Raw genomic sequence first — 23,677 nt, 5'->3', positions numbered from 1 at the left:
CTACCTGGACACTTTCTCCAGGCTCTTCTAGTAGCTGGTGGCTTTCTTGTCCTTTGGGCCTCAGCTTACATGTCAATACCCCAGCCAGGTCTCCTCTGCCACCCCCATCACGGCACCCGGCTTGTTTCCTCCCTGGCACCTCCAACCTGCAATTATTCCATTTACCTGTTTGTTCACTTGTTTACTGTCTGTCTCCGTCTGCCACAGTGCAAATTACATGGAAGGCCTGACTGTCTGTTCATCACTGGTCCACAGGCACCCAGTCCAGGGTCCAGCAAAAACAAATGTTTGTTCAATGAACAAATTTCAGGGACTATGGGGAGGCACTTTATATGCATTATTGATAATGCAGGAATTATCATCCCTACTCAACAAAGGAGGGAGGCTGTCTCTCTTCTTCTGAGACGATGAGCTGAGAGCCATGTAAGCCTGGGCAGTGGTGGTATCTATGCCATCAGGCTTGCTGGGGAAAGATGTCAACTTGGAGGAAAGCAGAGCCAAGAGATGGCAAGAGATGGCCTGTTTGGTGACACTGTTGGAAACTCTGGACCCAGCCTTTCCTAAAGCCTCCACCACAAGGTAGCTTGCAGGGGAGGATGCTGAGGCTCAAACAGGTGATGCGAACCATCCAAGGTCACGCTACCAGGAAAAGCAGGTACTGGAACTAGAATCCAGGTCTTTCCAACTGCACAAGCAGGACCCTGTCCCTTGTGAGCACAGCCCTTCCCCACATGGATATGGGCAAGTCTGCACAGGTCTGGCAAACTGACAGACTGGGAAGACAGGCGGCAATTCCATGAGGGATTGAGAAGCCTGGGAGGGAGCTCACCCTGAGCCAGGAAGAATGAGCTACCCTATAAGTCCCTACTGTAGGGGCAGAAGTGAGGCTGAGTCCGGGGAGAAGGGGTTCCTAGGATCAGTCTCAGCCCAGACTCCATGGGACTCTTGTCCAGATCCAATGGAGGAAAAACCTACAAACAAAGACTGAAAAAGCAGTCTCTCAAAAAACTTCATTGGACAATGAAACAAGCAGCCCTCGAGTCCAGCATGAGGGAGTGAAGCCCTCTCCCCAGTAGGATGTCCCAGAGGAACCCCGTGATGGGAGATGGTGCCCCGCAGGCGACAGCGGGTGGTGCCAGACTTATTTCCTGGGCATTCCCAAAAGTCCTGGGAGACAACTTGGTGGAAGGCTGAAATCTCATGAAAGCAGGCTGGAGTGAAAGTCACAGAGCCTGGATTATACAGTTAACATGACCCACTTACACTCCAGGCTGACAAGGCCGGGAGGGACAGAGTAGGACACCATTCCCTTTCCCTCTGCCCATCCAGGGACACCGATTCTCCTCCCCTCCCTCCGACTCATCCAATACATCTCCCGTTCTGCCCCCCACCACACCTCCACAGCCCCCTAGTCTAGGACCTCAAACCCTGGGTTGGCAGGGCTCCAAAGGCCATCCCCAGCCCTGCCCCTTGCACTGGGGGCAGGGCAAGCTCACCCACCTCAGTAGCAGTGACTGGAGTCTGGCCGATGCCCCTGTTGACTGAGTCCCAGGACCGGGCTGTCAGCATGCAGGCGAACAAGGGGTAGAGGTCCCCGGCTCCCAGGCGCTGGCTGTACTTCTTCACGTTCTTCATGTCAGTCCAGATCAGTGACTGCCAGAGGTGGCAGTAATCCAGGCGGAACTGTTCTGTGAGCACCTATGGCAGGGGCAGCATGGCAGGAACTGAGCCACCTCTCCCCATGGACCTGGTCCCTGGCTGGTGTGACCACCACGTAAGGGACGGATGGAGACCGTGGCTCCCGCATAATGTTGGCTTCTCCCACACAGTTCAGCCATCCCTAAAGGTCCAAGTTCAGACCTACTATTTGGCTAGGGTTGGTCCTGAGTGGCAGACTACCAACGGCCCACCAGAATCTATACTCCCCTCTTCTTCCCAGCACAGGCCATGATGCCCGCCTGTCTCCTGGTTAGATGTGGCCCTCTGCCTGAGCTCTGACTGATGGAATGTGGCAGAAGCTCCACTTCCAGGCCCAGACCGTGGAAACTTCCCCATACGCACTCCTCCAAGCCCTTATCCCTACTGCTGGTGGATGGTGAGACCCCCAGGGAGGCCTGGGAGACACAGGCTCAGTCAGCGCCTGCCTTCGGGCTCCTTCACCCACCCCAGATAGGTCTGTGGGCAAGCAATTAGACATCTGTTGTGTCTTGCCCATCAACCATTTGGGGGCTTTGTGTGACAACAGCTAGCCGACCTTAAACTAACACACCTCATGTCAATGAGCCTTTCAAAGGAGGCCTAGATATGGCAATGCTGGATTAGGGCCCTGAGGGGGAAGAGCAAGAGACCTTCCTTCATGCCTCACAGAATCAAGCCAGGCCCTGGGTCCTGGGATTGGCAATGAACTTCTCAACTTCCAGGCAGGAACTTGTGGCTCTTCAAACCAGATCTACATTTCAAGTTCCAGAAGACAGAGTTGGGGCCATTCAATCTCTATCAGTTCCCTGTGCCCTTTCCTAGTATATATAACCTCCTCACTGGGGCTGAGTTACCCCTCCACCTGGAGTCCTAGCTCATCTAAGGGCATCTCACCTCCCACAGTCTGGCTGGCTTGGGCTTCCCTAGGAAGAAGGGGTTTTTGCAGCTGGTTTTTGCACAGACATCCAGGCACAATCTCATCTACTCCTGACAGCAACCTCTAAGGGAGGTGTTATCATTCTCAGTCTATTAGGAAGAAGCTAAGGCTCAGAGAGCTCATATGACTGTGACCTGCACTAAAGGACAGCTCTAGGGGTAGGGCGGGGCCCTCTCCAGTTTGCTATCTGCCTCCCATTTCTGTGGCCGATAGGGGAGTTCAGCTGGCTCCAAGCCCAGGCAGGACCAGACCACAGGTCTGGCTGGGTGGAAACAGACTCTCCTACCTGGTAGAGCCCGTGATCCAATAGGACAATCTCTGTCTTCCCTGTGCCCGGGCACTTCCGCACTAGCACGTTGCCCGGGTGGGGGTCACAGTGCACAAAGCCGTTGACAAAGATCATCTCACTGTACATCTTGCCCAGGTGGCGTGAGATCTGAAAGAGAAGAGAGGCGGGTGGGAGTTATTCTGTATTACCCCCTGCCTCAGAGACTTCTACACTGGTCCCTCGATCTGGCCACTTTCATGAACAAGGCCTGAGCAGTCATGGTGGGAGACTGAGATTGTGTAGTTCTTGAGTTTAAGACAAATGCTCATCCAGCTCTTCCTAACTTCAGCTGCACATTAGATTTCACCCAGAACTCAGAAATGTTGGGGGTGGTTCCCAGGCATCAATATTTTTTTTAAATGTCCAAGGCGATTTTAATGCATGGCAAGGTAGGAGAATCACTGCTTCTGGTTTTTCCAAAGGCTATAATTCCCACCTCCCACACTTGCCCCTCTACTCTTCCCTCTTACCAGTCCCACTTCATTTTTTCCTCAAAAATGAATATGGGCTGGAAAGCTGGGTTGGGGGTAGAGGGTCATGCTACCTACCCCTTCTCCAAAGAACAAGGCTAGGGGTTGAGGATCAGGAAGAGGTGACCCCACCACCCTCTGGGGCTGCCCCAGCAGCTCCAGGCCAGTCCCAGGAGGACTCAGAGTCACAAACTCTTCTCCCTTCTCCCTGCAGGCCCCTTTCCCCACTCCCCTCCCCACCAGAGCCCAATGCTGATCTGATTTATGATGTCTGCACAGAAGAAATGACACTGGAGAGGCCGTTTAAATCATCCTGTCATTGCTGCTCTCCCTGCCGAGGCAGCCTCCTTATCTCTACTCCCTTTTTATTAAAGCTAAAAGCCTCTTCCCAGCCAGGGAACAGCTGCTGAATAGAGCCAGACTTAGGCCCACAGATGGTCTGCTGATGGGTTTCCATGCGACAAAGAGATGCTCAACCCAGAAAGCTGATGCCCCAGGACACACACTGCCCTTGGCATCCCTCAGCCTCGGCTGGACCCCACAGTCACTAACGAACATATCCCAGCCAGAGTAGGGGAGCTGGAGCCCGTGGGGTTGGGAACACAGGATTAGGGTCTTAAGACAAAGACGCAGTTCTTTCCTTGGCCTACAAAGTCCTGCACGACCAGGCTCAGCCTCCCTCCCTGGTCTCATCTTGTACCACACTGACATTCCAGTCATAGTTGCTCTCTCTATTCTCCAGTAATCCCTGTGCCTTCCTACCTCAGGGCCTTCACATGTGATATTCCAGGAGCATTGATCCATTTCGCCTTCATCTGGTTCACTCCTCTCTTCCTTCCCATCCCAGCTGAGCATCACCTCCCTGGGGAAGCCTTTCCTGAAATCCTAGACTAAATGAGGTTCTCCTGCTATACACTCTCATAAAATGCTGTACTTTTCTTTTACTAGCACACTCTTCATGTTATTATTTGATTATGACCATCTAGCCCACTATCATAAGCTCCCAAGATGGTAGGGACTGGCTCTATGTTGTTAAACAGCTTTTTTGAGATATAAGTTACATATCATAGACTGGCTCTATTGTGCATCCCCTTGCCTGTAACAGGCCAAGCATGCGAGTATAGGACTCTGGCTTCACATGATCTCCTCTGAGGAGATCGCCATTAATCTCCTCTGAATCCCAACCAATTATAATTGGCCCCAAATTAAATCAACAAGAATAATCCTATAGCTGTCATCCTTATCAGTAGCCCTAAAAATAGGTACAATTATGATCCCCGTTTTGCAGATGAGGAGCTGAGATGCATCGAGGTTTAACTTACCCCGAGCTACCTGGCTGAAAAGATGTGGAGCCAGGATTCAAACCAGATGTGACCCCACGGCCTTCTAGTAACCGCTACTCTACACTGGCTCACGCCGACTTCTGCACTTCTCAGTTGAACTTTGTGACCTTAAACAAGCTACTTATACTCTTAGCTTTAGTAAAATGGAAATAACAGTAGTGCCACTCTCAAGGGCTACTGTCGGGTAAATGAGAAAATCACGGTGCTTGGAACCTAGTGACCTCTCCTAGGTGCCCCTGATTCCTCATAACACTCCCGGGAGAGTGGCAGACTAGGATTAAAGAGGTTATCTAAAGTCCTGACGCCTAGACTTGTGTCACCCTGTCCCCACACCAGCCCTCCAGCTCCTGACATTTTCCTTGGGTGAAAGGAAGGCCCAGTACTCAGTGTCTGTTGGCATCAGAAACAGAACTTTGCCCTGTGTCAGGTTCTCAGACTCAGGCTGAGATGTCGGGTGTCCCGGGGCCACCATGTTCTGTTTCTTGGGAGAGGGGACCCAGCCAGAGCTGGTCCTGGACGAGCCAGCGGGCCCCCACCTCCGTGCCACTGAGAACCCTTTCTGTTAGGCTCTTTGGAACTCCACGGAGCCAAGTTCTGAAAGGCCATACTTGCCAAACCAATTGTATTTATTAAGTAATAATTCATTTTTATTTGTCAAGGATGCCTATAAGGTCCAATCAGGGCTCCTGATCAGCCCAAGATAAGCAGTCCAGCCAGACTGAGCTGACGGAATTCCAGCCAAAAGCAGAGAAATGACATTTCATTTAGTCTGGGCAGACCTGTCATGGGGAGATGTATGATCGCCCTTAAGCTTTCTGAAATACTGCTAATCGCTGTGGGCCCTATTACTACATTGAAAGATGGCCCCTAGGGGTCTGGGGACTCAGACTCGGGGAGCCCTGGCCCATGAGGAGTGAGCTGCTGCTGTGGCAGAGGAGGAAGAGGGGCTGCCAACTGCACTCAAGTACACACAGGCAAAGCCGCCGGAGTGGCCCTCCCTGTTTCAACACCCCATCCAGCTGCCCCTACCTGGGTGTCTTTCCATTTAGGGGCTGTTCTTGATGTTCATTTTAACCAGATTTCACCAGGATAGGTAGGTGTAGAAGGCAGAGACAGGAAGGGGAATCAGCCTATACCACTGGCTTCACTCTGGGGCCATGTTGGTACTGTCACTTAGGGCAAGGGTGACCTGGGAGACAAGTCACCTCCCTTTTCAGTCTGAGTCTTAAGTTTCCTTAGCTTTTAAGTGGGACTAACCCCATCTATTCTATTTCCTCACAGAGCAACCTCGAGATTCAAGGTCAAAATATGATTACATATGGGAAAGCACTTTATACACTGAATGATAAGATATAAACATGTTTGTTTTCTATAATGTAGTAGCCTGTTATTCTTAACTTGGAAAAAAATAGACCCACTGTCACCATCAGCGGGTAATTTCCAAAAAGTCAAAAACTTGACTCTCACACAAATAGATAATGAACCACACGTGAAAGATTGTTTAATTCATCAGTAAAGGAGCAAGTTAGAAGGTAGAGCTGTTTCAAAGAGAATTTTGAGGGACTGGGTATTTATGCACATTTCCACAGGAATAAGAGACTAAGATTCCTGGATCAGATACAAAACTGGTTAGTGGCCTACTGGGCAATAAGGAAATCATAACCTTTGGGGTTATCTTTTCTAGTGGGGAGAAATTATTTGTGCTTCTACTGGATAAGATCTACAGGTTGACATACGACTTCAGTCTAAGCCCTTGAATAACTGCCAATAGCAACGTCAAGCAAAAGTACATTTGCCTAGATATTAAGAAATCCTCAGTACTATATATAAACAACAAGTTTATACTGTGTAGCACAGGGAACTATATTCAGTATCTTGTAGTAACTTATGGCTAAAAAGAATATGAAAATTAATATATGTATGTTCCTATATGATTGTACTGTACACCAGATGTTGACACAACATTGTAAACTGACTATACTTCAATAAAAATACATTAAAAAAAAAAAGAAATCCTCAGGGGGGCTGCTTGAACTATACCTAAGAATAACTTTGAAAGTACACACTGCACACTCCTATTCCTAAAATTTGGGTGATTTTTCTTAACATCTATCAGAGTTGCAGTAAATAGTCTCTGGGAACCAGTTTGCCCAGAGAAAGGCACTCAGTCCCCTCCTCTCACTCACAAGGGCACTGAGGGTCCCAGGAGAAACCTAAGGCCACCAATGGGCACAAAACCCTCTCTCAGTCCCTTCCAGATACTCAGCTACGTCTCCTGCTCAAGAACAGACAATTGTAAGTAAGGCTGCAATGAACATGGGAGTGCAGCTATCCTTTCAATATTGATTTCGTTTCCTTTGGGTATATGCCTAGGAGTGGGATTGCTGGATCACATGGTAACTCTCTTTTCAGTTTTTTGAGGAACCTCCATACTGTTTTCCATAGTGGCTGCACCAATTTACATTCCCACCAACAGTGCACAAGTTCCCTTCTCTCCACATCTTCACCAACATTGTTATCTCGTCTTCTTGATGACATCCAATCTAATAGGTGTGAGGTGATCTCTCACTGTGCTTTTAATTTGTATTTCCCTGACAATGAGTGATGTTGCACACCTTTTCAGGTACCCCTTGGCCATCTGTATGTCTCCTTTGGAGAAATGGTTCAGTTCTTCTAAGGCTGCCCCTTGCCCTGTTAATGGTGACATCTGCATAAAGACAGGCATCCCATCTTTTTATTTTATTTTGTTGTTTTTTTTAATGGAGGTACTGGGGACTGAACCCAGGACCTCATGCATGCTAAGCACACACTCTACCACTGAGCTATAGCTATCCTCCCTCCCGCCCCGTTTAGAATAGTAACAGCTAATGCTTTATGCTGCATTCCATTCCACTCACAGCCACCCTTTGCAGTAGACAGATGAGGGAAGTGAGATATCAAGAGGAGGGAGCTTGGTCATCTGGCCAGCAGTTAGTAAAATGGGGACCCGAACCCAGGTGGCTTGGCTCCAGGGAACAAGTCCTCAATCGCCAGTCCATCTTGCCTCTCCAGTCACTGGGAAGCTCCTTCCTGGAGGCAAGGGCTGCACCAAAAACCTCTGAAGGTGCCAAGGCAACCAAGAAAGCATTCCATTTGAGTCTCAGTGGGAAATCCAGAGCTGTTTGTCTAACCAAAAATACACTGTTAACTAAAGCCATAGTATAGCTCTTTTTAGAAATAAAAAGTGACAAGTCTTTAATTGTTTCATGTAAAAAGAATATGCCACTCACGTAAGTTACTTCTGTAATTACGCAATGCCTTTATGGGCTAACGCTAGGGAGGGAAAAAACCAGGAATCTATAAAAAAAAGTCTGAATAAAGAATTAATTTAGTAAATAATATTTAAATCAAGGAGTTATTTTTGGATTTTTCTCAAAACCTGAATTGGCTGAAAGTACTTTAATTATTCTATAATTGCATGGATTAATTTTTTCCCACCCCTAAAGAAAAGTCTATTTATGTTTTTGGGAGGTGCCATGGAAGCAAGGCTAAGATCTCCTGAGAGAAACACAATGTTGGTGTTGCAGGATATTAGTAATCACACAAGTAGCCCAATATTAAGTATAAGGAGGTTAATAATTTAAGCTCTTTGCCCTTCCCCTGGTGTCCATTCAGGCTTTTAGAGGCAGAACCACAGCCTGAAGGACCAACCAGACCACTGCCTAGAGCATTTCACTCTCCATCCCAACCCCACCCCCAGGAACCAGCCCTGGAATATATAAACCTCAGACTACTTGCTGCTGCCCATTCTTGGACTGGGTCAATCTTGGACCAGCAAGCACTGAGATGAAGTCCCTGAATGTGAAGGCAGTGGGAACCTCTTCAGCCACACATTGTGTTGTTGGGAGAGGTAGTGAGGAAGAAGAGGCGCTGGGTTCATCACAGGAAACTGGGGGAGTTTCTCTAATTTTGGAGCTTCTATGTGTTTGGTGAAAGCTTCTTGAACCAACACAGCACCTGAGAGCCAGGGAACAGGGTATCCACAGGCCAATGAGGGAGGGCTCCTCCATTCTCCTGGCCAGTCAGACTCAAAGGATCATGGCTACCAGAGGGGTGGGGAGTCGATCCCAGGGGCACGGCTGTTGGAAGACACAGATGATGACATCTGACAGCCCCTCCTTGGGCAACAACTCATCCAAAGAAATATGTCCACATCTGTCCATCTTACCTGGGTTAATATAAAAAACAGGGGAAAGCGTTTCTTCACTACATGTTTCTCCCTTCTCCTGGCACATATTTTACTGCCAGCACCACAGAGAGGGCTGGGGGTTAGAATTCCAGCAAAATAGCCTATGTTGAGCATGGACTGTAGGCACTGTACCAACTGCTTCGTGTTTCAATCACCAAACAATCCTATGGTTACTCCCTCGCACCCACTTTACGGCAGGAAGCTAGGCCTTTCCAAGGGCGACGAGCTCCACAGAGAGGGCACAGCTCATGAGCAGCAGAGCCAGTGCGAGAATTCAGGAAGGCCAGCTCCAAAGCGACACTGTTCCCCACTCCAGACACCCCTGCTGTTGGGGAAACAAGTCTGCAGGAACAAATCTGTGCATCTGGACCCTACCAACATCCCCAAGCTTCTCAAGGTTTGCTGTGAGAAGTTACAGAGGGTGGACAACGGAAGGAGATGTTTTGGTTCTAGCGATTTCGGTAACCGGGGTCTTCATGCCTCTTCAGCTTTTCTTCCTGGTCTTCTGAGCACTTTCTATTGTAGAGCCAGAAAGGCCCAACAAGTCGGAGATGATGCTGAGCACCAAGGAAACATCCTGCTCAACCCAAGCTGGTGTCGGGGGACAAGAGGAAAAACTTGGGTGGCATGGCTTTGAGAGATGGGGGAGGGGTCACTGCTCAATCAATGACCACTGACCACTCCTGAGTATCCATACTCATGGATAACAGAGGTAGGTGGACAAGAGAGGAGCAAAGAAGATTCTCGGAGATGCTATGGAGGAAGACATATCCCTGTGAATAATAACCTCATGAATTATAAATGATTTTTTTAAACAGAATTTCACAGCCTGCAAAGTCTACACAATGACCCTGGGAAGGAAGTATTGTTATCGTTTCAACTGCAGAGATGAGGAAACCCAGACTCGGAGTTTAAGTAACTCACCCAAGGGCACCTGGTGAATAAATGGCAAAGCCAGGCATAACCTCAGGTGTCCCGACTTTGAACCCTCTGCCCCTTCACCACACGCCCAGCCTCGGTGACGTCTGACCAGTCCACTTCTCCCAGGCTCTGTTCACCCTCGGCTACAGCACTGACATGCAGGGCCAGCACGTGGTAGGGGCTTAATAAAAATTTGCTAGAAGACATATTTGAGACCATCTTAGTGCTTCTGCAGTGCCACGGAATGGGAAAGCCATGGGAAAGAAGAAACACGGCAGGGGCGTCTGGCTACCCGTGGCAGATGGAACCCACGCGTGGACTGCATTCCCTCACTAGCACCACTAAAATGATGCTAAAAGAAACAAAAAGGCCAATACCCCACAGCAACAGAGAGCAGGAGGGCCCACAGTGGCAGAAAGAGATCAGCAAGATTGCGTTTGCCAGGGGGACTAGACTGCTACTGAGAAATGGCTCAGTCGGCTAGACGACAGGGCACCCCAAGCCAACAGTGGGGGAACCTGATGTTTGCTGTCTCGGAGCCCAGGAAGGCTTGGCCACTGAGGGGCCCTGGCACCTCTGAAACAGAAGCTTAGGATCCAAAGTAAGAGCTCAACCTCCAGTGCCCCTTCTGATCCTGATGGAAAACGAGATGCACTCTCTGGGAGGTAAAAAGTCAGGCTTTGCAGGCCACGCCACACACCAGAGGGCCGTCTGAGGACAGAGGACTGGGCCTAAGTCCACATTCTGACCACTGGGGAGCCCCTGGCCCTACATCCCTAGCGGGCTCCTGGGCCTCTGGGGTAGACAGGCAGGCATCTCTTGCAAGGCCCCCATCCCTGCACTCAGCCCCATTCTATATAGACTTTGGATGTTCCCACCAGGCCTCCAGTCCCTGTCTCACCCAACACCAGCTCCTGCCTCTGTCACCTTTCTCTCACTAATTTCACACAAATTCAATTGGGCCTCAGCCCAGGTGGGGCCTTATACACACACTCACTGAAATCCAATTAACCTTCGATAAAGGTCCTGCAATCAATAGCCGTCCTGTGGCTTGAGGAGGCACCGTCCAGCCCAGGAAAGCGCGCTCCTGCACGACCTTTATTTTTAATGAAATCAGTGACAGTCACTGTCACCAGTTCTTAAAGTGACTGGCAAATATGATCACCGGGTCAGGACCTCAGTAATATGCTGCTTCTGAGCTCAGAGCACAGATAAATGAGGGCCCCTGCAGGCTGCTAGCTCTCCAGGCTCCGTGCTCCGTGGCCTGTGAGCACACTGGGTAGGGCTGCCTCCTGCCTGGAGGTGCCAAACAGCAGAGGTGAGGCCTGAGGGCTCACCTTGGGTAGCCAGGGATCCCCTGGCCTAGAGGCAGGTGGTTCCTGAATTTCAATGGGTGTCAGCCACCTGGAGAATCTGTTGATAGGCATTCTTATAACCCCTTGCAACCCTTCCCAACCTAGATTCTGATAAGATTGGGGTTGGGCCCAGGAATCTGCACTGTTAAGCTTCCTTAGTGATTCTGAAATAGATAGTTCAAGTTTTACCTCCCAGCAAGACAAGAGTCACTGTTCTGTAAAGCATCCAAGCAGGATGGATCCTTAGAGTCCAGCTATCCCAATGCCTTCAGTAAGAAGATGAAGGCCCAGAAGCAGGGATTTGTCCAAGGTCACACAGAAGGCCACTGGCAGAGATGGAGTTTGAATTCAGCTCTCCTGCCTCCTAACTTGGTGTTTCCTTACCCAAGTCTATTAAGATCTGGCTACTTAGCCTGGTCTTCAGGTCCTCACATGCTGGACCCAGCTGGGCTGGTATGCTGTAGGGTGAGAGGGCCTGTTCAAAGTGGAGTGGGGATGAATAGCAAGTGTTTGGAGGGGTCTGGAGCCATCCCCACCCACCTTGAGAGAAATTCCTTCTAGAGCCATTTTCTGCTGGGGCCCATCTTCCCTGAGTCACCAGCTTGTAGCAGCCAAGATGCCACGAACTACACTACCCACCAGGATTTGGGGTGAGATCTTTGCTCCTTGTCATTCACTCCACGTGAGTAAAAGTCTTTCAGATGAGAGTTCGTATCTAGTCCTCACAACATTCCTAGAAAATGAAATAACGTTTGTATGAAATGGATAAAACAACCCTTGATGTAAGCAAGAGAGAGAAAGGCTGCATTCAGATGGTGCCCTGGGAGCTGGGCAAAGCGTCTCAGCCAGAATTCTGACTCCTTCAAGGAGTTACTGGTGTGGCTGTCACCCGGTGGCCCCAGGTTCCACTGCAGCCCCATGCAGATTTCTGGGAGGGAGAGGGAGTAGGTGGAGGAGCAAGGGCTTTGAAATCATGCACATCTGGATTTGACTCCCAACTCTGCCCCTGCTAGCTGTGTGATGTTGGGCAAGTTGTTTAACCTCTCTGATCTTCAGCCTTCTCATCTATAAATGTGATTAATGACATATCCTTGGCAGGACATCTATAAGGAATAGAGATTCTATGTTGTCACATGCTTGGTACATATTAGTTGCTTATAATAACTATTGCTATTGGTTTTCCCAAATCACTCATATCAGCCTGACCAACTCTGTATGTCCACAGAAAACAAAAACCAACACTCTACCCCAGCTCTGCCTCATATAGGCTGACCCAAGGCATGAGGCTGACGTATTTATTCATTCGCTAATCACAGGATGTCTACCAAGGGTCTGCTCTGCACAGAACGCTGGCCTTATCCATAAAGCTGTTTGAAGACGGGTGGAAGCAGGAGCAGATGAACCCAGGCCCTCAGAGGGCACCACCCAGCCCAGCTCCCCCAGGCCACCTCCAGCCTCCTCCCAGGTGCCTCACTCAGCCACAAGCAAGCAACCACACCAGAGGACATCTTTGTTTGCACTTCTCTTTGAAAATCAAAGCTGCCTCTGATTAAACGCAATTACAGCCCTCAGCTCAACAGATCCAAAGCCATGAGTGGATTCTGGGGCGCTGCTGGGAGGAAAAGCCCACTGCCGCTGGCAGTACATAAACGCCAGTAACCTGAGGCCCCTGGGATCCTTCCTGATCAGCAGGCAGAGAGACCCTGGTCCCCTTTAAGGCTGACCAGGATAAACAAGAGGTAACCTGCCTTCCCTACCCTCCTCTCTCTTCCCCTCCTCACTGGAGCCAACAACTTGGTACTCAAGGGTCCCGGTGGACAAAGGATCCCTCAGGGATGCACCCCCATCCCAACCAACAGCGGAGGAGGTGGGCAAGCAGGTCTTCCCCCTCCCTCCTCTGCAGGAAGTTCTGCCCAGATGCCCTCCCCAGGCCCACCCGAGAAGCTGACAGTGAAGGAAGCAGAGTGAAAAGCCCTGAGTTGTGCTACTCAGGAAAGGCATTTGCTCGCTCTGTCTCCATGCTTCAAAGTCAGTAAAGCAGAGGGTTGAACTGGAGCAGTAGTTTTCTTATCCTCCCCTGCCCCGTGTCCCCAAGCCACAGATCACTTCCAGGACAGCCCAATAGGCAGCTTGGGTAATGGCAGAACTGCCCGGGGTGAACCAGCTTAGGGAGTAGGGAGGCCCATCCAGCCTCCTACATACATACCCTGCAGCACCTAAAGGGTTCCCCAAGTCCGGGGACAACAGCTGCCCACAGGAGGCCAAGACCAGCTGTGGCTGAACCTTTCCCAGCCATGCTTCTGGCAGCTACTCCACACCTTCTGATGCAGTCACTCCTTTTATGAACCAAGAGAAGTATTGGAGTCAGAGACTTGGGTTTCAATCCCAGCTCTACTGGCTGGGTGACCTGGGGCAAGTTACCTCCCCTTTCTGAATCCCTGACTCCTCTTCTGCAAAATGGAGACAGTAAGACCTCCCTCCTAAGTTTACTGTGGAGAAAAGGGCCTGGCACAGGGAATCAGACTTTCAGCAAACATTAATGGTAAAAAGAGATAAAGGAGGAGGGAGGAAAGGACAGAGCCCAAAGAAAAGAGGGAGAACAACAGTCTTGCTACCATTTGGGAGGGCCAAGCACATGCCAGGCACTGTGCTAAACACCGCTGTGCACTAACTCTTCTGGTCCTCACAGCTATCTCAGAAGCAGGGCTATCATCCTCCCCATTGACAGAGACCACACAGGCACTCGGGGCCTGGGCTTCCAACCTGCACACTCTCCTGCCACCTGGCTGATCTGCTAAGCCAAGGTGCAACTTTTTCATCTAGGCCATCCCACCACTGGGACCATAGGCTCCTCTTCATGTGTTGCCTGGAGAGAGTAGGAAAGAGCATTCACTTCTATTGGGTCTGGTCCCTTTCATTCCTTCCTCCCACCAGCCAGGTGGGTCACAGCACTGCACTCCTCAACACCCTTCAGTGACTCCTCAGTACCTCGGGGCCACACCCAAGGCCCCACACCATCTGCCTGCAGCCCCGCAAAAACTCACCACTCCTTCTCCCTTCCTGGCAGTGCCAGCTCTGCCCCCACCTCCTCCATTCTGACACACACACACACACACACACACACACACACACACGCCTGGCAAATCCCCACTCATCCTGCTAGGGAAGCCGACCTGGGCAGAAGTGAATGCATCTTCCTTGAGGCTCCCGGGGCACTTGTTCATACCCAATGCTCCCCGAGAGATGCCTGTTAAGGATAAGGTTGTGTGCCTGACCCCAACACCAGGCTGTGGACTCGTTAACAGAGGGGACTGTGTCTGGTTCCCCTCTGAACCTGCACACCTAGCACAGACTAGGGACTAAAAAATGATGAACGCTGTTGAAAAAGTACAACTCTACCTCTACCTGTGGCACCTTGTGATTACCAATTAGAAGAAAGTCGGGTACAAGCCCCAGCCCATGGGCCGGCTTTCCCTGAGGCCATGGTGTGGCAGGTGGGAGGCAGAAGTCCCCCCTTTTTAGCTCTATGCTACTAGTTGGCTATAGCTGTGCCCTTTTGGCTGATGCCTGGAGATCTGGGGGGGGGGGCAGGCAGAGGGAGGAGGGGTGTCTAGGCCCCACAGGGCAGAGGATCAAGTCCCATGGATTTCACACCACTGTTCTCCAGCTTCTCTGTGCTATGGAGCTCAGATGGTACAAGAAGACAGGTGGTCATCATCTGTCCAGGCAGGAGCTCCAGAGAGGGGCTCAGCACATGCCTGCACCTGGCTGCGTGCTGCCAACCCCAGCTCTGGAAGATGGGGCAGAGGGCTGCCCTAGATGACCTGGAATGCTGCTCCGTGCTCAGAGATTTTATAATTCTTCAGACAACAGGCCTCACTTCAAGGCCATGAGATCTCACCTGGTCACACCTGCATCTGCAGGGCAGCAAGAAAGCCCATGTCCCTCGCCATCAGCCAGCACTCTCCACCTCACCTCATTGACGTCAATCTGGTTCCTCTCCATGTAGTCTCTGTCGTTGACCTGCCCGCCTTCCACAAACTCCATCAGAAGGACCCGCTTGGTGGACAGCTCCCAGTAGATTCGGGGGACCTGGCATAGGAAAGGGCATGTCAGGAGTCAGGGGCAAGGGCTGCAGAGAGGCACATGAGCCAGACATCAGCACACGCTCCTCCTAGGACCCCAGCAGGGATGGATGGGGAAAGCAGAAGGCAGGCCAAGAGAGGAGGACAGGCTGCTCCACCTCCCTCAGGGAGGGCCCCAGCCTCCTTTAGTGGCCCCTCTTGTTTGAGGACCCTCCTCAGTGCCTTCCAGACACAATTAGGAGCCCACACTGAAACTGAGACTTAGGAGAAAATGCATGGAACCTCTCGTATCTGAGTCAGAGTTGGTGTTAAAAGCTATTTCCCTCTCTCACCAGGCTTATTTCAGCCTCTTCATGTGAATCACAACCCTCTGTCTCAGTTTCTATATCTGTGCAATGGGTGTTATTATACGTTATGTATGTATGAATGACGGAATAAATGAATTTTTACTGGGTGATAAATTTTTTGGTGAAGAAGTCATGAGTTTTCTCATGCCTGCTTCCTACAAGCCTCCTGTGGCAGACAGTGCTGAAGCCTAACCCAACACCTATTCCCAGTTCTCTTCCCCAGAGACAGGAAAAATTCAATGCTTTCCTTGCCTGCCTTGCAGTAGGTATGGCCATGTGACCCAGTTCTAGCTTACGAGACATAAGTGGAGGTCTGCCAGGGGCTATAGAAAGGTTTTTATTTTTTTGAGAAAAAGCGACGTTTGTAGATAGTCCATCTCTTCTTACCCTTTCTTCCTACCTTGAAAGTGAATGTGATACCTGGAGCTGCAGCAGCTATCTTATAACTAAGAGGAAAAGTCTAAGAAAATCACAGATGCCAACCCTGATTCTGTCAAATCACTGAGACAACATCAGCAGGTAACTCCTGCAAGCTTTCTTGCTATGTGAAGAAAACACATCCCTTTTGCTTAAGACACTCTGAATTGCACTGCCAGTTACCTGCATTCCTAACTGCATTCCTAACTGCATTCCTAACTAATATGCTTCTCCAACCACCTCTGATTCTAAGAACACACAATAGCCAAAAAGAGAACAAATTTCTTCAGGAATGGCCGAGAGAGTGAGCTGCACCAAGGACTGCCAGGCTGCCATGTGAGTGACACCTGTCAGTCCCACCATAGCCAGGAGGGAGGGATTATCGGGCTATCAGCATGCCATAATTCCTCAACAACTTAATGATCTTATTCCACTTACAAATAAAGAAGCAAGGAGAGCTCATTCAAGTGTTTTGGGGAATAAGGAAGGGTTTCCCTCATCCCAACCCCCAAAGCTCAACTAGCAGTAAGATAGTGGCCCTCAAGCCAAGAAACCTGTTTCCTGTTCCCAGTTCTGCTAACAACTGTTGTCTGAGTCCAGCCACTCAACTCTTCCATGCCTCAATTTCCCTCATTAGAAAGGAGATTGTTCCTCTTCCAACTCAGTAAGGAGCTCTGGGGGTACAGGGGGCCCTGTACACACAGAGGCCCTGGGCTCCCTGGAACAAGGCTTCAACTGAAATCGCGGTGTCATTTTGGCTTAGTCCTTTCCTGCGGTTTTTGCCATTTGAAAATCTGGGCCAGTAGAGAAATCTGGAACTCTATTACTTTGAACTTAAAATTCACTCTCACGTGGCATTTTTCAAAAAGTCTCTTCAAAAGTATGAGTGCAAGACTTAGTAAACAATCTTATGGTTACCGGGGAAAGGGGGTGGCAGGAGGTAAATTTGGGAGTTGGAGATTTATAAATGTTAGTACTACATATAAAAATAGATTTTTTAAAGTTTCTTTTGTATAGCACAGGGAACTATGTTCAGTATCTTGTAATAACCTTTAATGGAAAAAATATGGAAACAAATATATGAATGTATATGCATGACTGGGATATTGTGCTGTACACCAGAGACTGACACATTGTAATTGACTGTACTCCAATTAAAAAATATATATATATATGGTGCAAGTTTGCTGCTGTTCTATGTCGCTTCCCAGTGGAAGGGACATATTAGGAGGTTACATTCTTTCCTCAGTGTGTCTGGGACCAAAGCCTGGCAGTGGGTGACTGGGGCTCTGGAGACATGAGGTCAGACTCGCCTCTGTGCCTGCCTGGGGCAACATGGAAAACAGCCTTGAAAGAGGCACAGATGCAAACAGAACCAAAAGCCGGAGGCTCTCCGGGCTTGTTAGTCTGGGTCATCGGTGTGCTGGGTTTCCCGCTCCTCCACCTCTCCATGGGCTCCCTCCAAATGCAACCGTCCCAGGCTCACAACGGAATGTGTGCCTGCTTCAGATGCTTAGCTCTGAAATGGCAGAGATGTCAAACCTGGGAGACAGAGGGTTTGTTGTGGAAGCTCTGGGAGGGCTACCATTGCTGCTGGTTGGATGTAACATGGAAATAACTGCAAAATGCAAAAGCGCTTCCTGCTCAGTTAGAGAAACTCAGCTTGACAGGGTGACACAGGTCAAGTGACTTGCCCCTCAATCACCATGTGGGCAGGAGGGTTTAGGGGTATAAGGTGTAATTAATTCACTTCACTCCAACACCCATGTTTCATGACCATTCCATCCTCAGCTTCTTCCATCAAAGATGGGAAAATAAAAAAGAAAATGTTTACAGGCAATAAGAACCATCCTGCCCCGGGCCCCAAACAAACAAACAAAAAAACCCTGGGAGGCTCATGGCCAGGGTGCCTGCTGACTCCACAGGCAGGCTCACACCCTCGCCATCAGGGCCTCTAGGTCTGGGGTCTACCTCCTCACCACAGAGCAGAGGCCACACTCCTCTAGGCTCCGTCTGCCCACCAAAACTGGAGTCAGTCCTAACTCCAAGAATGAGGGCACAGATTATGAAAAGTTCCAGGCCAAGAACCCAGGCCTCAGCCTCATTAACTGGCCTTGACCCTGGCCTTGGTCCTCTTTGTTCCTGTGCTTGGTCAACACACCAGGGAAGCAGGTTCTGGCTTATCTGGGCCAGCGCCCATCACCCAGGGCCACAGTCCTCCCAACACCAGAGCCCAGTGGAGTAGAGCACAGACGTGGAGTCAGACTGTCAGGTGGGAGCCGCGGCCCTGCCACCTCCAAGCTGTGTGACTTGATTAAGTTTCATAACCTCTCTGAGTGCCAATTTCCTCACCTGTAAAATAGTGATGACAATTAGAATGAAAGCAACATTCCATGCTTCCTACTAGCATGTATGAAGTCCTGGTGCTCAACACAGCAGCACACACTTTGCACCTGCTGGACAAGCAAACAGCTGCCACCTGACAGCCATGTGGAATGTGACAGGTGGTTCTGACACATGACCAGGGCTGAGAGTTAATGCTCCAGACAGTTCAGCAAAACTCAGATCTGCCCATAAATTATCGCAAAGGCAGAAAAGCACAGTGGTTTAACACGCAGGCTTGGGGCCATGCTGCCTCCATTCAGAGTTTGCTTCTGCCTCTTACCAGGAAGCTGCACAACCTTTGGCAAGTGGTTGTACCTCTCTGGGTCTCAGCTTCCCTGATGCTGACATGGGGCTGGACATCTTTCCCTTGTGGGCTGTATAAGGATTAAAGGGCAAATACACGTACAGTACTTTATAAAGTGTCTAACACATCATAAGCATATTAAAAAGTTAATATTAATTATTATACATCAGTGGTTCTGAATCTTTGAGATTCTTAGGAAGTTAATGGCATTTCACCAAAAGCATGTACATCCTCTCAGGGTTTGCCCACAATTTCTGGAGAGATCCAGGCCTCTTTTCTAGCACTAAAAAGCCCTGGAGTGGCCTTGCTCAAGAGCCAACCCCCCACCAAGCCCCATCTCCATTTATACAGACTCTCATCTCTTCCAGTCCCAAACCCTGTGTTTACAAGGTTTCTCCCTCTATCTTGTCCCAGTTGTCCCCAAGGTCAATCACAAAGCTGACTGCTTGTTCTGTCTGCTCCCCACAGCACACACAACCTCTGATGCCAAATCTACAAATGCCCTGGTCTTGACCGTTCAGCCTGGCTGCCACCTCGCCCTTTTCCAGTCTCCCTGACACCACATTTGCATTCAGTGCTTGTCTGAGGCTTGGAGATTTACAGCATAGGGCTGAGGTTATTAAACCCCACTGGAAGATGCCTCACACACTGAGAGGTAAACTCTTTGCTGAGGCTTAATTACGCACAGATGTTGTGATGGGGTGCCAGTGTGCAAAAGCAATCTATCTCCTGTTTTAAGAGCTGAACTGGGTTCGCAGTGCAAAATTTGCTTCCCACTTGTTATGTGTTTAGGCAAAAATTAATTACTCAGGAGCCTTAATTCCACCATTTTCTTAGGAATGGTGTGCGGGTTTTAGAAGCAGCAGGTCAAATCGTTACATTAATTATTTACCCATTTGGCATCCTCGTTTCAAAAATTTGTTATTATTATTATTATTACATGTCTTGGTCTGACAGATGCTAGCTGGCCCCAGCCAGAGGACGATTTTGCTGTTTCCATGGGAACAGTGGAGGAAATGGTTCTGTTCGTCTGGTTCATAGTTCTGGTGCTGAGGACCACCCCTGCCGGGTAAGAGGCAACAGAATGACCTTAGACGAGCACCAGAGTTGAAGTCAGAAAATCCTTTTTGTACCCTAGCTTCCTTCCTCTAAAACTGTCATCTGTAAAATGGGACAAGGGTTGTTGGAAGGCTTCAGTGTCATGGTATTTGCATAGTGTTCAGAGCCGCAGAAGAAATAGTAAATATTGTCTATCCCTTTGCACAATCGACACTCTTGGAAGCCTCCTTTGAGCTCCTTATCCTGGTGGAATTAAGTACTTCCTCCACAGAAACGTAGATCAGTCTCTGTCATAGAGCTAACCAACATGTGCTATAACAACACACTGTATGCTCATCCCCCACTAAATGCGGAGTCTCCTCGGGCGGGAGCCAACCAGCTCTGACTCATCTAGGTACCACCCACCTCCCAGACTCTGGCACAGCAACAGGCTCAGGAAATGCTCAATAAGTGTGGAATAAAGGAGTGAAAGAGAAGGGAAATGTAAGTGGAAGCATAGTTTAGACCCTATGGTATTATGCTAATTAGTTAATATTACTACTTGTGTGAGAAAGCCAAGTTTTCATTGAAGTAGTGGTTTGAACCTCAAGGCTGGGGCAATGTTACCAGATTTAGTCTGCACATCTGGATCTGCACACACAAGAGGATCAGCATGAATAATGGCATTTCCTCCCTAGGGCTGCATAAGGAAAAGCCATTTGGGGGGCATCTCGACAGACCTGACTCCCAACACTCCAAGAGCTGAACTTCGCCAGAGGCTATACCTTCCACCAAATCAGTGTAGCAAGACACCACACTGGTCACCTCAGTTGTGGGTCTTCCTCCCATGAACCAGGCTTTAGGATTCCTAGGCGGCTGGTGTAGACATACCCTCAGTCTCCCCATCTCTGTTAATCATCTGGTAGCAGCAGTATAAATGCTGCCTCCATTTCTCATGAGGTCCCCAGAAGCCACGTGGACACTGTGGCTTCAGTGTCCAGAGCAAGAGACTGCAGCCCACATGCTGAGACACCTTCCCCAAGAAGAGCTTCACTTGACTATTTGCTCTAGAACTAGTACCCGAAGCCCTGTGCCTCCCCCTCCTGCATTCTCCCGGCCTCATCAGTGAAGAGCAAAGGGCTGATCTCTTCCAAGAGTTAAAAGCCAAGCTCCCTTTGTAGACTGCCAGAGATGTCCAACCCCTGCACTGCTGCGATAAAATGGTACCCCTGGTAAATGGGTCCAAGCCCCACCAAGGACAAAATGTGTTGGAAAAGCAGCAGTGTGGACCTGTATCTCTCTCATTCCAACCTCCATGGGCCCCACGGGGAACATCAGGCCAGGCTCAAAGACCAGCTCCAGTGCCAACTCCTCAGCAGAGCCCTCCCTGCCCTGCTCCCCAGGGGAGCTGCTTCTTCTGAATCCTTGGAGCCCGTACCAGCAGGACCTCTCACTGAGCTGGGACTTTGTGTCATTTGATGTTGTTTCCCACAGTAAGTGTCTTCTATCCCAGGGCAGTTCTGCTAAATACTTGAGAACACAAATCTGCTCCAATGTGACTGATAAGTTAGGGAACAATTTGATCACAACACAAATTTTCCATTTGCTTATGTGCAGTTTCATCCGCAAGAATCTTTGGGAACACAGAAAACTGCATCTAGCTGACCCACACAGGAATACACAAAGCACACACCCCTCAAACATCGCCACGTCTGTCATGGGTCACGCCCACCCACATCTGGTGTCACACGTTTCTGTCCAATTTCAGATGACCCTCACCCACCTCTTCACAATAACAGCCACTCTTCTGCTGCCCACTTCCACAAGCAGGTGTCAAGGAAAGTGCCAGGTGTACTGCACTCTGGTGTATTTCTTAGCCACTTAACATGTGTAAAGCTGCTGCCACCATTTTATCAGGTTCCTATCCGATTTTATTTTCTGGGTCACTGGGGACATTTCTGAGTGTTGTAAGCCTAACCTCATCTTCCCCATAAACCCTGTGGTTTCTGTCGTGTGATTTTGCATACTGTGGAGACTCCAGGACACATATGTTCTGTGAAAGCATACCTGTATATTCAATGAGCCAGTATAATATACATAAAGTGTTAGGAACTGTGCCAGAGTACAGCAGCATTAGCTATAGTCATCATCATTATCATCATCATCATTGTCATCAATGTCATCATCCCACGGTTCACAAACCACAGGGACCACGACCTACAGTCCCTCAAAAGTGCTCAGGGTCTTGCAATTGTAGATCACTCAATAAACAGCTATTTGTTTGACAGGTCAACCATCCCCTTTGATAATTTGTAACTTTGCCTTCAAGAGCTTTCATGTGCATCACCAAGGACAAATCAGTCATCCTCAGAGAGAAGACTCAGGAAGGAGATGTCTCCACTCATGTCCTACAAGGTGGGGATGCACGGGGCGGGACCAGTCCTCCCCCGCACTCTTCCGTCTGACCACCAGGCTCCCGTGGCCCTGCCCCTCCTACCTTTAAGAAGTCAAAGTGCTTGAGCATTTGGGCCACTTTCTCAGCGTTCCTCCCCTCATTGAGGAAATCCAGCTCCAAAGGCAGGTTCTTCTTGGCTTCATCCACCAGCCACATGAACTCAAACTCTGGAAACAGCTGCTTCACAGCCAGGACGAGCACCTAAAACCCACCAAGCACCCCATCAGTTGGTCCACAGCACCTACCAAGGGAGGTACATTCCCTGCTCTCCTGCCCTGGTCTTGGCGTTGCCAAATTCCAGGTCCTCCCCTGAAGTAAGGGTGAGTGGGGTAACGGCTCCCTTGAGGCTCATCTCTGTAGTCCAAATCCAAGATGATAAAAGCCCAGCAGCCACCAGGAGCACCAACCAGTGCCGTCTCCTGAGCACTCCCCACTTTCCCTGCACTGATTAAGCACTTGACTTACCTTGTCACTCCATTTAGTCTTCACAGTGACTCTGGGAGGTACAAACTCTTACCATCCCACTTAACAGATGAGGAAGTTAAGGCTCTGAGAGCTTATATGATTTTCCTGAATTTGCCCAGCAAGGAAGCACAGAGTCAGAATTTCACTTGGGTCTAACCAGCCCCCAAACCCTTGCTCTTACGCACATCACTGAACTTCTGCCTTTGCTGCCTCATGGTCCTGTTTGCAAAGGGCCAGGAGGGGCAGTGACTGTAATTGTATTTTGTTTATTTCTTAAGCTGAGTGGTTGGTACCTGAGCACTTATAATGTTGTTTTCTATGTTTTTTGTGCATCTAAAATATTTCATGATACAATAAAAAACATGTAAAAATAAATTAAAAATAAATAAAAAATAAAATATTTCATGATAAAAAATTGAATTGGAATAAGAAAAGAAGGCTGGAAAAGACGAAAGGAGTATGAGATAAGGGATTTGACCACTTGGATGAAAAGCCTAGATTTTTGGCAATTTGGGCCCACTGTGCATTCTTGAGACAGGACATGATTAAAGAGGGGGTTTTAGAAGACTCATCTGGCATTTCAGTTGTCAGTTTAATGATGTGAAATAAATATCACTGGCAGAGAACAATATCCCAGAGACACCTGCAGAGCACACTACAGCCCCTCCATGGGCAGGGACTCCATCGTGAAGCTACCCCACCCCTGGAGCTCTGGATCTGAGACAGTCTCACAAGTTCACCGATGGTGGCTCTGTAGTGGGTGAGCAAGGATGACGCCAGGGACGTGGGAGATGTTCTAGCATTGCCCGGGGGAAAACGCAGAAGGCAACTCTCCTATTCTCCTATAAGCCCTCCTGCCAGTGTTTAAACTCAGGCCTGGGGAGAACCACTAACCAATCCC

At 49.3% G+C, this 23,677-nt stretch overlaps 1 protein-coding gene across 5 annotated transcripts in view; it reads right to left on the bottom strand.

Annotated features, from left to right (window-relative positions):
* ADCK1 (aarF domain containing kinase 1) overlaps positions 1-23,677 on the bottom strand; it is a 100,999-nt gene that overhangs the window by 4,353 nt on the left and 72,969 nt on the right. For all 5 annotated transcript variants that reach the window (XM_072963508.1, XM_072963511.1, XM_072963512.1 and 2 more), the window contains 4 exons: positions 22,354-22,512; positions 15,256-15,372; positions 2,922-3,071; positions 1,501-1,698 (listed from right to left, as the gene is read on the bottom strand). In XM_072963508.1, the coding sequence (XP_072819609.1) occupies positions 1,501-1,698; positions 2,922-3,071; positions 15,256-15,372; positions 22,354-22,512 (624 nt within the window). The remainder of the gene's footprint in view (positions 1-1,500; positions 1,699-2,921; positions 3,072-15,255; positions 15,373-22,353; positions 22,513-23,677) is intronic.

Source organism: Vicugna pacos, chromosome 6 (assembly GCF_048564905.1).
Source record: "Vicugna pacos chromosome 6, VicPac4, whole genome shotgun sequence".
NCBI classification, from domain to species: domain Eukaryota; kingdom Metazoa; phylum Chordata; class Mammalia; order Artiodactyla; family Camelidae; genus Vicugna; species Vicugna pacos.
The sequence above is the reverse complement of the archived record's forward strand: the minus strand, read 5'-3'. Positions and strand labels throughout refer to the sequence as shown.